The sequence below is a fragment of the Gnatocerus cornutus genome, chromosome 4, assembly GCF_029298725.1.
Source record: "Gnatocerus cornutus isolate USDA-ARS CGAHR chromosome 4, icGnaCorn1.1, whole genome shotgun sequence".
Lineage (NCBI taxonomy): Eukaryota > Metazoa > Arthropoda > Insecta > Coleoptera > Tenebrionidae > Gnatocerus > Gnatocerus cornutus.
Window position 1 is genome coordinate 7,013,084 of NC_142236.1, and position 13,238 is coordinate 7,026,321.

The window sequence follows — 13,238 nt, forward strand, 5'->3', positions numbered from 1 at the left end:
ATTGTCGACATCTTCATCGTCGACGACTTAAGTCTAGCTACGGCTATCATTTCTGTCGTTTTAAGAGACTTTCTCGCCATACTCAAATTCTACGTTGTTTTCACCAACATCAAAATAGTAAAGCGTTTGATGGAGGATATCAACAAAAAAGTGTTTTTCCCGAGGTAGGAACTCCAAGGAGATTCCAGTTGGAAAGTCGGGTAAAACTTCGTTTTTCTTTTTAGTGGAACGGCTGTAGATACTATGGTGTTCTGGATGTTGGTACCAATTCTGAATGGTACTTACAGAGAGTACAGCTTACCGTTTCTTGAGTGGTACCCATTCGACTACAAGAAGCCGTTTTGGTACAAACTGACGTACCACCTCCAGGTGCTGGATATCATTTACATGACGTCTATCAATCTGAATGTTGATAGTATAATTGCTGCTCTATTGACGTTTGCTGAATTCCAAAGTGATCTTCTGTGTGATAACTTGAATTTGAGACTAAGGCAAGAATTCATCGGCCTTATTAAGTACCGCAAAGAAATCCTCAAGTTTGTATGATATTCCGTCAATCTGAAGAGTTTTCTTCAATTCAATTTTAGATTCGCGCGAGATGCCAATTTCTTTGATTCTCTCGTTTTGGTTCAATCAATCGCAGGCGCGGTGTCTGTGGGATTCACCATGTTTCAACTGACTCTAGTAAGTCCTCAACTTCTTTCTTGAGTGTACTAAAGTTGTCTTTACGTGACTGTTTTTAGCAGCGAATTCTACTCTTTCGCGGCTTTTGGAAGTGCGGTCACGATGGAAATCCTCATGTATTAGTGGTTCGAAAATGAAGCTCAATTTAAAGAATGTTCCAAATAAATCTTTAAAGTCTTTTAACCGTTTTTGGTTCTGATGTGACAGTTCTAATAAATTTTAAAAAACCCAACATTAATTAAAAGTTTTTCGGCCAAAAAATTTAAGACAACTTTTGTACGTTAACCATTTTAGAGCGCTTAATCATTAAAGTCAAACTGATTTCGCGCTAAATATGTAAATATATTATAATACTTATATAAAATATAAGTTACCACATGCGACTGTAAGTAACTATTACTTATGTTTCCCATTAAAAATACATAAAAGTCTCAAAAATTATATGTAAAATCTTGAAGTTATGAATTTAAAGAATTGATATCTTGGTTCGCTCATATTAACTTATTAGGCTTGAAACTAAACTAATCTTAAGAGAAAGATAAATGTAATTTTTTATACTTAAAGTGATAGTAAACATTCAGAATAAATTTACTAATTGTAAGTAAAAAGGTATAGGTTGTTACCAAGTAAAAAATTAAAGCTTAAGTATTCAATAATATTTGTTTTAAATTTTAAGAAAATCAGTTTACAAATAACAAATACATATTTTATATAGAGCCTTGTCTATTGTAGGGTAAGGTCTCAGTTTCTTACTAACTTCTAAGGAAAACAAATTTATTTATGTCTGGTCTGCCAGACCCCACCTGCACCACAGTTTCCGAAGTCACTGAGTGTACAAAAATATGGGTTTGCGATAAGGCATTGATTATAACTCCATTTGAATCTATATACCATTGTGCCGCCAAAGGATTTGTCGCTGCATATGCAACATGAAGTTCGAAGTAATTACCCCCCGGACCTCTTCCAATAGGAGCTAATTGTATTCTGCATCAACATCAAAAGTGAATCAAGCATTAATATTAATATAGATCCTTACTCTGAAGTAATGCTATAAATATAGAACCGTCCAGGGTAATCTGTACACTCAAAACGCCAGAGCTGAGAATTAACACCAGTAAAGTTCCTAATAAAGATTTCTTGTTTAATCGTCGCATCTAGCACTAGATCAGAAGTTGAAGTTCGAATAACAAACGTTGCATTGTCTTCACAATATTTTGCCAGTACCCCAGTGGTATATACACAAACGAAAGCGAAGAAAATTCTGGTTTAAGAAAGCAATTTTTAATGTTATTTTAGAACAAAATTGGCACTTACATTGTTTTAAGATACGACGTCATCTTTGAAAAGTTTTTTCTACACTATGATTTTGATTACAGATGGATCATTTTATAGAAAAATTGCTAATTTATTTAGAACAATCTAAGATAAGATAAATAAACTTAAACAATGTATGTTGTAATATTTACTTATCTTATTAGGACAGTTTAACGCATTTTTTCACCACTAGCTTAAGAACATATCTCGTTGATTGGCTTCCGAACTGTGAAATTAAATTTCTCTCCTACAAGAAGGTAAAGAAATACGTATTTTGGATTGCCTTTATTAGGCTATTTAGTGATGGAAATACAGGGTTATTCACATACGAAAAAATGTCATATATAAAATTCAAAAAAAAAATGTTTTATTGGTTTTAAGTCAGAAATGTTTATTCAACAATAATTTTCATTTAATTTATATTGGTTTTGTTCTCCAGTCATTTTTTTGGATTCTTAAGATTCTCCTTGAGGTTGTCTAGTATTCGTAGTATCTTTAGATAATACATATCGTCAGCTTAAATCGTTAAGTTGCTAAATCCGTTTTGATTTTTTTTGACGGAGGTCGATAAATTTCATTTTTTTAAATTTTTGTCGTTTTGTCGTTTAATCTGAGATCTGAAAACTTGTGGACTGAAATTACAACACATAAAAGAATCGAATGGTAAATCTTTTGGTTTTCATTTCTATAAAATCCCAAACGCATTTGATCCAAAAATGGACTTGGCAACTTATCAACTTAAAGCGACGATATCTAGATTTTCTGCAGATTATTTCCAGATTAGTTTGCGACTTGCAAGAATACTTTTTCGTACTTGAAAATTATAGATTTACCTATGAAGTTGAAAGACTCATTTAAACAAATTTACAATCCCATTGATCGTCTATCTTTAGACTATAGCTCCTTATCAGCTAGAAATTGCCCTGTCAATAATTTTAAGAGCGGTCGCATCCTAAAATGCTTATGGGAAATGTAATGTAAACTTATGCGATCATAATTCAAAAACGGTGTAAAATGTATTAATTAATTATTTTTTGGCAATTGAACATTAAACTACTGCTACTTGTTATGTACCATTAATGCGAACTGAAATTATGCAAATCTATTGTAGTCAAAGCACATTTTGAACAATTAAAATAAATTTGTTTTACCGCGAAATGTTACCACATGATACGCCTTTGGACTCCAACTTCGCTGTCATCTGTCAAGTCAGGTGTGTGTTAGATTTACGGATTGCTCGTGAGCTTGTCTCATTGTTATGCTTGGTGACAATTAACAAAATAACGTTCACCGGTGCTAAGCACGCAGTTTTTTCTGACTTGAGCAGAATCGTATGGTGTAAGAAAACACATGTTCGAAAAATGTCAACGCACCCTTTGATTAATATAATAAGAATCACTTTGTAGTTCCAGTTGCTACATTAGAGATTTTTATCAATTTCATGATTTTTTCGGAAATGATAGGGATTTCAAAGTGTCAAATCTGATTGATTATTTTTTAATTAAAGAAATATGTCGGTAAGTAGTTATATTAACAACTTATTCTGATTATCATCTTTTATTATCGTCGGATTAAGTCGTTAAGCTGCTGAATACATTGTTGGATTAAATGCGTTTAATTTTGTAAAAACAAAAACAAAAAAGTTTAGCGTTGGATTTTTGTATTTGTTATTATTTCAGAATTAAGAAACATTCCATTTTCAGTCCTCAAGTTCAAATCTCAGATTTCTCGATAAATATGAAAAAAATAGGTGTTCTCGACCTCCGTTAAAAAAAATAAAAAAATAGGTTAATAAATCTTTAGAATGTGTAGAAATTCAAACTTGTCAAAAAGCAAAGACAGCAATGGTGCACAAAATGAACGCTTTCATTTGTGATTTCAAATTATCTAAATAAAATTTGTTAAGATACCATTACAGATCATACAGGTGTCCCAGAACTCGCGCCCCAGAGGTAAAAGGCTTATGGAGGCAACAATTCTGAACCAAAATTTCGAAACCATAATTTTTTAACTCAAAAAATAACCGAGATAAGACAACAAAAAACTGTAGCCAATTCTGAAGCTGAACAGAATTTGAAAATTGGTAACTATGGACACATACTATCATTCATTGGTCAGATGAAAATTAGACTCTCGTTGCCTAGGAAATTGGGATGGCCTTTTACTCCACTTCTCGAATAAGCTTTCGGAATTGGTTATTAATTTTTTATCAGTTCTTGAATACTATTAATCTTAGTTAATTTTTGTTTTAAAATTTATCATCTGTATTGCTGTCGGCACCCTCCCTTGCTCTATGGAGCGCGAGTTCTGGGACACCTGTATAGCAGAAAATTAATTTGTCGTGTCACGGGTGTGGCGCTTACAAATTAACTTTATTGTTTTTAATAACATTTTTCTATATTTCTGTCAATAACAAAACTCTGATTCCTTTTCCTTTAGTACACAAATACAGAGTGTCCGGAAAGTCGTGCACCACCGTAAAACTGTATCATCGGACAATGCCAGAGATCACCGGAAAAATGTTAAAAAAAATCCATGTCTTCAATTTTTCGAGATATGATGGATTGAAAAGTAAAAGTTAAATGCCAGAATTAACGATTTCAGTGCATTAATTTTTTGTTCAAATGAATTGGGGATCTAAAGGACATTTTGCACAATGGGATGGTGCAAAAAAATTCGGAAAAATCTTGTAAAAAATGGCTGAAAACTTTTTGAATCAACAATGTCGATCAGTGTGGCACAGAGAGTTGAGACTATTATTATTAGAGGATGAAAAGGTGGTGGTGGGGATGTTTTAACAAGGGCGCCATGTTGGAAATAGTCTTTCTTGAAATGTATGCAACCAAATTTGATTCAATGTATTGATTAAACAATTTATTTCCATGTTTTTAAAGATACGGCTCAACCACATCAATAGACAGTTTAATTTTTAATTGTCTGGGAAAAGTTTTAGACAAAAATTAACCAAAATTGATTTATTTAAACACCAGTAATAATAAATTCAATCAATTTGATATCACTTTTATTCTTTCTATTGAGAGCGGTTCAAATTTTATGCAAAGTTTTGGTCTACAGCATGTACAAATTAAACAATAAACAAAAAAATAAATTTTTTTTCGTAATTTAAGAAGACCTGTGTATCATCATAATTGTTGCGATTCATTTGTTTTGCTACCAATTTTTAAATCAAGTAGCTTATGACTTTGTAAGTATTAAACTTTTTTGTTTTTCAAACGAAATACTTTACACTGCTTAAATCCAATTAACTCAAAACTAATGTAAAAAGAACGAATTTTTGTAAGCGCAAAAGTTTGCATCAAAGTTGGCGGTCAGATAATTTATGATTTATAATCTGCATTATAATTTCTTTTATTTAATTGTTTTAAAATTTTCGTTTTTCTTGATATAGTTTAAATATTTATTACAATAAATTTAATACGTTAATATAATAAGACCTGCAAAAACAACTTCTTTTCTATATTTTTTAACTATTTTTCAAATTGACATGTTATGGTTGTACGTGATACGGGTAAAAGGTAAAAAAATTGTTTTGTACTTTGTTTAGATCACATCAACTTTCAAAAAGGACAGATAATAGTATATTATAATACAAGTTTATAAGCAAGCCTTTAAAACACGCACGACGAGTTTAAGAGCACGACGCGTCAGCGGAGTGCTTTTAACGTCGTAAGTGTTTTAAAGGCGCTTATAAACGAGTGTTATACGCTATTTTTTATTATACCTATCCATTTACAATCCTTAAGGAGCATTTAAAAATTGTGAATTTGCCCAATAAAATTATCAAAGGTTGTTTGTGAATCGTTTTCGTAGAGACGGTTAGCAAGCAATTGTTTGTTTACGTTGTTAAGCACATTTTTTCACGTTTGTAAAAATCCGTTCAGAAAATGAGTGAAGATAGTAAAAGGCTATCAGAACATGCAGAACTGCGATTAATTCTGAATCTATCCGACGCTGAGAAGTATGCTGGTCATGCTTTCCGACGAACTTCATACGATTATGGGAAACAGTGGTGGCATCAATGAGTTGAAACGTCAGGTGAGATGGAAATCTTCGAGTGTGGCTTGTGGCTATATTGAAGAATCCACTTTAAACAAAATAGTTGTTTCCAAACGCATTGCTGGAGTTCTGAACACATCGGTTGCTAAATCAACTTCATCAAGAGCTGTGGACGTCCAACAGAAGAATGAAAATGAAAAAGCTTCTACTAGTTATGAATTAGAAGCAACACACAACAGTAACCAGCTTAAAGTGGCGGGCTTTGAAATTTCAAACAATAGTAATTGTATTTTTCATGTTTATATTATAAATAAAAATTGGTCCTGACATTTCACTATTTCTTGTTACCTAGACGACTTTAAAGCTTTAGTGTTTTAAAGACCCCTTTTTGCACGCTTTTGCGTGTTTTAATTTAGGATTATGATGAAGGTATAATAAAAAATTAGTTTTAATTTATCGGGCAGTGTCATAATTAGCATATTTTTTTTTTAAGTTTATTTAAGTTAATCAAAATATTGAACTGTTTATCAATTGTTGATAAAAAATAATAATGAATTTAATGATTTATAGACATTTTTTTTTCATAAAACAACAGTTTTATTTACTTATCTTGTATGCACCCCCTTATTAGTAGGCAACCCCCATTTACACTATGCCCAAAACATAGCATTTGACTATTTCCAATATGGCGCCCTTCCATAAACAGTTTTGGTTACCCCCTCTACCAGATTTTCATCCTCTAGTAATATTAGTTTCAACTCTCTGGTGTGGCATCGTTCACATGAAACCATAGTTACATCACTCGATCATGAGCCGACCATATGAACGCCAACAATATAACAGCAACGTTACTATGGCTTTGAATACTAGAAATTTAAATTATTGGGAAGCAGTTCAGCAATGTTGCCAGAGAGCCTGGAATTTTTTTTAACATTTTTTGGTGCTCTGGGAGATCACCCAATTACCCCCTTTCAAGGTGGTGCACCACTTTCCGGACACCTGTATTTTGAACAAAATTTCCTTTATTTTAATTGGGATTTCCGAGAAATTTAACGCTGCACGTGCCACTCTCGATTTAGGAATTCCACAAAAACATTGTTTCCCCTCGACTCCGCGCAGAAGGGTCGGATTACCCGGAGAGTCGGTCTAGCGGAAAGCGGATTAGCGAGGCTCTACTGTATTAATAAACTTGACGTTTAGTTGTAAATCCATCTGTTAATCATGTATCAACTACAGTTATCTAACTTATCCCTTTATTCAATAAAGAAATAAACTTGATTTTGTATTTAACCTGTAAATTAGCAGATATTTTATTAAAACTGTATGTATTTAGTTGTGGTACTCTATGGTTGTGGTCTAATGAGCAAAATTAACGTGTATCCTCTGCAGGTATCTAACTTTCAAATCCTACTGATTTTTAAAACTACTCTTACGTAAATCGATAAATTCTCTGCAGGAAAAATTAGAGTGATTTAGCTCCATTCTTTGAATTCTCGATACAATTTCTCTTCTGTATACTCCTACATTTCCTAGACTATTATCTGTTTATGAGTAATTCTATTTCCTCGCTTTATAGTCTGTTTCTTTAGAATCTCTTTAAAATTTTATGTAGATTCTGACACTTTAGAAGTTTTCTTCTCGGGATGTTTCAAATTACCACAAAAACTTTTCTTTAACACTACGATCTGATCCTTCAGATTTTCATTACATTTACTTTACATTTCCACTAAATTCTCTAAACTTTTCCTTGGATTGTCTGTATTTTCTCTAAATTTGTATACAGTCTCTGCTCATTCTAATTCTCCGTATTCTTTAAATCTTATCTATAGTTACCATTACTTTGTACTCTAGAGTTTCTCTATATTTTTTATATAGACTGTTTTTTACTGTATTCTTACTTGTATATTTCTACTTTTTCTTCTCTAGATTCCCTATACTGAAGCAACGATGCACAGCGACACAACTTTTGAAATTTCGGCCGGGAAATTTGAAATTTTACATTTTTTAGTTTAATTTCTTTACCAATGCCGTTTTAGCATAGAATTCTACAAATAGCTCTCAGAATAAGAATTATCTAGAGAAAAATCCGCCGTTAATAAATTCCCATGTTATTTCTCTGTATAGCAATTCGAAATTATATACAGTCAAGAGCAAAAAATGTTGATTTTGAATTTCGCTGAATTGACAAGTTACTCACGAAACGTGCAAATGCAAATAATTAAAACACAACTGTCGTTTCCATAAAAATTATATTTTCTTCCAGAACTTTGCAATAAAGCTATCACAACTGATCTTACAAAACAATAATAAATATAACTAGAAAAACATAATGATTATCAATTATCATTATCACAATTTAGTACAGTTTAAGTTCGAAACTAAGAATTTTCTTCTGTATGTCACCAATCGGAAGCGCGTTAACAAGCCAATAAAACTGTCTAGTGCTCTTCACATTAAACTTCCTCGCCAGGTACTTCCGGAACACATTCCTCGCAATCTCCACCAAAAGCGGAACTTCCTGATGCTCCAGAACCGTCGCCATTACCTCCTCGCTCGGTACGATCTTCCTCCTATTCACCTCCAAGAGAAAACTCCGGAGCTTCGGATGAGAGTAGTACCCCAATAGCTTTATCGTGTCTTTCATCCCTTCGTACGTCTCGATATCCTCGGAGATTTCTTTGGGCCCCAAAGTGGGGTTACATATCAACGTCACCACGATGTTCTTCACGTAAGTACTATCGGTCTCTTCCGTGTCCAAGTGGAGGAGGAATTTGAAGAGATCGCAGTACCCGTACTTGGAGTAAATCATGTGGAGGAGCGAAACTCGACATTGCAACCCGTTCTGGAGCATAAACATGAGGACTTCAGTGGCGGTACTCTCATTGTAGTCCCCTGCCATGATGCGAAGACACACCCGATGGCTGTCCAAGCCGCGGAGGAAGTTAGTCATGTAGGTCTTCATCTTCGGACTGCTTTCCAGAAGAAGGTTCATTTTCGTTAAAATACTATCAGAGCTGAGGAAGTAGTACTCTCGGATCGAGCGGGTACGACAGATAAAACCCGAATTTTGTATCATCTGGATGTTACCAAAGCAGTGGTCTCTGGTCCGAGGAATAGTATCGGGGCCGAAGAAAGGAAGAAGCGCCACTTTCGTGATTTGGCAGATAACGGAGTGACACTTCTTGAGGAGGAGTTTCAAGTAGTCGGGTCGTACCAAGAGGAGGTCGTAGAAGAGGAACGACAACTCCGCCTGTGTGAGACTACCAGCGATGCACCTCACGTGGTAATGGAAGAGTCTGTGGAGGAACACAGACTCGTACAGCGCGAGGTGCACCAAGACTTTGATATGTATGTCGTAGCGGCCGAGGGAATCAAACGTGTAATTGAACACCACTTCTTGGATCAGAGGAGAGTGGCCGTGGAGGACGGCCAGCTCAAACGCCGTGTAGCCGTTGGAGCATTGAATGAAAGGATCAGAGCCGTAGCAAAGGAGCGTCGCGATGATTTCGTCTTTGATTCCACGGCTGGAGCGTAGCAGCTTGTGTAAAGTGGTGTTTCCTTCCATGTCTTGGATGTTGACGTCTAGTCCATTGGCGAGGAGGAGTTTGGTAATGTGCACTGACCAAGACATGACTGAAGAGTGTAAAAGGCTTTGGCTATCACAGCGCCCTTTTATAGGGACTCCTTTTTTGATTAATTCACAAGCGTAGTACTCATAGTACTCATGGAGATTAGACCTGTAGCGTGCAATATGCAGTGCGATTTCTAAGGCAGTTTGTTTTTTATCATTCATTATCTCCAAGTCCTCTAAATTGTGGAACGGCAACATATAATCAAAAATCTCCTTCCTGAAAAATAGCCCCATAAAAACAACCCCTAAATCCGACCGAATTTACTTGTTCAATTTCATCGCTTTTTGCAACAATGTAGACCCTGTAACTTTCCATTGGCACCATTCTAGTGTGGGGAGACTCGCCACCAGCTTCTGGAACCTCTCAAAATCGTTATTCTCTATTGCTGCTGACATTTGGGAAGCCTGGAATTTCCGGATTAATTTTTGAATATTGAGGTTAGACGTACCGTGTCGTCCACGAAATTTGCCATCTGGTGTTGTGCAAAAAGACAGGAAATGATAATTTAGTATTAAGGTGGTACCAAAGACACTTCGATTCGCATTAGGTCAACAGAATAAAACAAAACGAAGAAACGTCAAATTGTTAGGTTATGTTGTCAAATCGGTAGTGGCGTTTTACTGGTTGCCTACTTTAGAATCGTTCCTAAAATAAAACGAAAAATAAGAAAATATTACATGGAGGGCCAAAAGTAACTGGGTCACTTTTTTGTTCTTGTAAACTGGGTTAAAACTGTTTTATTGAACTACTAATGTAATGAATGAAGAGTCATCAGAACTACTGACTCTAAGTAGGCAATTAATTAAGGGTGTCGATACATCCAATAATACAAGAAAATAAATTACCAAACTACACCAAGACACGGAACTTCAGCTTCTAGAAGAACGCATTGTTCATTATTTTCATTTGTTTTAAACCTACCGTTGTAATCTTATGCCTACTTGAAAATCCAGGTTTACACAACTAATTTAAAAAAAATGGCATCCAAGTTTTATACCAGTTATTTTTGGTGGTCACCGTAATATTAAACTTTGTAAAAAACGAAAAATACTCAATATCACTGGAGGACTTCCTTGTTTAAACTGCTTTTACATTAAATAATCAAATAAATGCAGCTTTTAGTTATCGATGTAGATGTTTACATATTGTAATTTAACGGATGAGCTTATCTTTTTTATTGTGTGCTAAATTTATCTCTTATCATTATCTAAATATAAATGTAGTTTTGGGGTTGGATCGCGGGGATTTACCCACTTATTACAGAGTGAACCAAAAATGGCTTATTAACTCTTCAGTAGGCACGTTGTGCAGAAGCGCTTAAAAAAAAACTTTACGTTGAAAATTACAAGAATCATCCTTTTATAACAATAAGTTTGCTTCTAATGCATGGAAACATAGGCACGTAATTTTTCCTAATGGGAATGTTTCGTCACTCAACGTTGTTGCCAAATATATTTTATCAAATTAGTTCAAAAATACACTCGTAACTTTATAAATTTCAAATGAAATAGTAATTAAACTTTATCATTTTTTTTATTATTATTTTATATAAGTAATTTTAATAATAAGCGTTTCCTATTGTTGTTAATTTGACCTTTTGAGTCAATTATCCAGCAAAATGTAAGAGATTTATTATTATTATTTATTATTATTCCAAGATTATTTTCAGGATACTTTGGAACTTTTTTTAAGTTTCTTTACTCTACTTCTTACTTTTGATTGTCTCTACATGTAGATATTGTGTAGAGTGTATTTTCCCTTTATTTTTCAATCTAGATTTTTTGCTATAAGTTCTCTATAAATTGCCTCTACATTTTCTATTTAAATTATCTGGATCCGTTGAGTTCTCTCTATGTTTAGCATATTTGTTTTTATCCAAGTTCTAATTCCGTAGATGTCCTCAAAATTTTGTCCACTATAGATTGTTTCTACATTTCCTTTAGAACTCTTTGTATTCCGCTTATGATTTCCTCGAGATTCTCTCTACATTCTCTCCAGATTCTCTTCTGATTTTCTTTAAATTATCTCTATAGATTCCCTCTATATTTTCTATATATTCTATTTTTTCCACTTTAGATTCCCTCTAGATTAGAGTCTTATTCTTTGGCATCTCCACTTTATCTACGTTCTAATTCTATGGATTTTCTTTAAATTCTATTTACTCTAGATGTCCTGATTTTTTTTAAAATCTATGAGTCTCAAAACTTTTTGAATTCCGATTCCGATTTCCTTAAGACTAGCTCGACATTCCCTCTAGATTATAGATTCCCTCTTTAGTTTTTTTACTCAAAATTCTCTCTAGATTCCCTCTACATTCTCTTTGAATTTTATTGCAGTTTTATTTGCTCTAGATTAACCACATTCTTTCTACAATCTAGTTCTTCAGATTTTCTCTACGTTCTCGTTACATTTTTTCTATACTCTCTATAATCTTCTATTTACTTGGATTCTCTTTAGATTCTGAGATTCTGTTTTCTACTTTAAATTACTTCTTGATTAGAGACTTATTCTTTGGGATTTTTTGGCAAGTTCTAACTCTATAGATGTTCTCTAAATTTTGTGCACTCTAGATTCGTTCTATATTTTTTCTAGACTATATTCTGAATTTTAGAGAATCTAGGATTTTCTGGACTTTTGTATTCTAATTTTAATTCCTTTAAGATTCTCTCTAAATCCTTTAAAAATTCTTTTTAAATTCCCTCTACAGTTTCCATCTAAATTCTTTGAATCCTTAGAATTTTCCCTAAGTTTCATTTGCTTCTCATTTTCTCTAGATGGTTTATTGTTCTTCGGATTTTCCCGTAGATCCTTTTTACATTCTCTCTTGATTCTCAATAATCTTCTATTTACTTGGACTCTCTGGAGATTCAATTTTTACACTCTAAAATTCCCTCTTAATTCTTTGGCATTTCTTTTTATCCACGTTCTGATGATTCTATGAATTCTCTCCAAATTCTGTTTACTCTAGATTAAATTCTGATTTTTAAGAAATTTAATTTTCTCTCAACTCTTAAATTCCAGTTCTGATTTCCTTGAAATTATCTCTACATTCTCTCCAGATTCTGAATTCTCTCGATTACACTAAATTCTCTCTAGATTTCCTCTATATTCTCTATATCAATTGTGTGGATCCTTAGAATTTTCTCTGAATTCTCTGCAGTTAGTTTGATTAATTCACAATCTGAATCTTCGTATTTTCTTTACATTCTCTTTACACTGTTTCTATATTCTATATAATCTTCTCTATATTCTCTGTTAGATTCTGTTCTTCCACTTTAAATTTCTTATTAGAGTCTTATTCATTGGCATCTCAAATTTTAACTAAGTCCTGATTTTATGGTTATTCCTCAATTTCTGTCTACCCTAAATTCCCTCTGAATTAAATTCTGATTTTTAGAGAATCTAGGATTCTCTGAACTCTTATCGATTCTGATTCCCTCGAGATTTTCTTGACATTGATTCCAGATTCTAAATTCTCTGTCGAGTATTTTCAGTCGAAATTTTCTCTAGATTCTTGCTACATTATGTATCTAAATTTACTACATCCTTTGAATTCCTTTTAAGCTTTCGTTTACTTTTTATGCTCTCTAG

The 13,238-nt window shown here is 33.5% G+C and overlaps 1 protein-coding gene across 1 annotated transcript; it reads right to left on the minus strand.

Moving 5' to 3' along the window:
• Positions 1–8,245: 8,245 nt before the first annotated feature.
• LOC148176307 (uncharacterized) lies at positions 8,246–10,648 on the minus strand. Its single transcript, XM_088034588.1, has 4 exons — positions 10,569–10,648; positions 10,096–10,292; positions 9,912–10,051; positions 8,246–9,863 (listed from the first exon to the last, which is right to left on the minus strand). The coding sequence occupies exons 2-4, from the start codon at positions 10,117–10,119 to the stop codon at positions 8,372–8,374; spliced, it is 1,656 nt and encodes a 551-aa protein (XP_087890714.1). The 5' UTR covers positions 10,120–10,292; positions 10,569–10,648; the 3' UTR covers positions 8,246–8,371.
• Between the last annotated feature and the right edge of the window lie 2,590 nt (positions 10,649–13,238).

Excerpts from the sequence above, each read along its gene's own strand:
- LOC148176307 (XM_088034588.1), bottom strand. The coding sequence starts at position 10,119 with ATGGCAAATTTCGTGGACGACACG. Across the intron at positions 10,052-10,095 it reads CAAATTTCGTGGACGACACG|GCTTCCCAAATGTCAGCAGC; the intron begins GTACGTCTAACC and ends CGGAAATTCCAG. Across the intron at positions 9,864-9,911 it reads AAAGCGATGAAATTGAACAA|GAAGGAGATTTTTGATTATA; the intron begins GTAAATTCGGTC and ends GCTATTTTTCAG.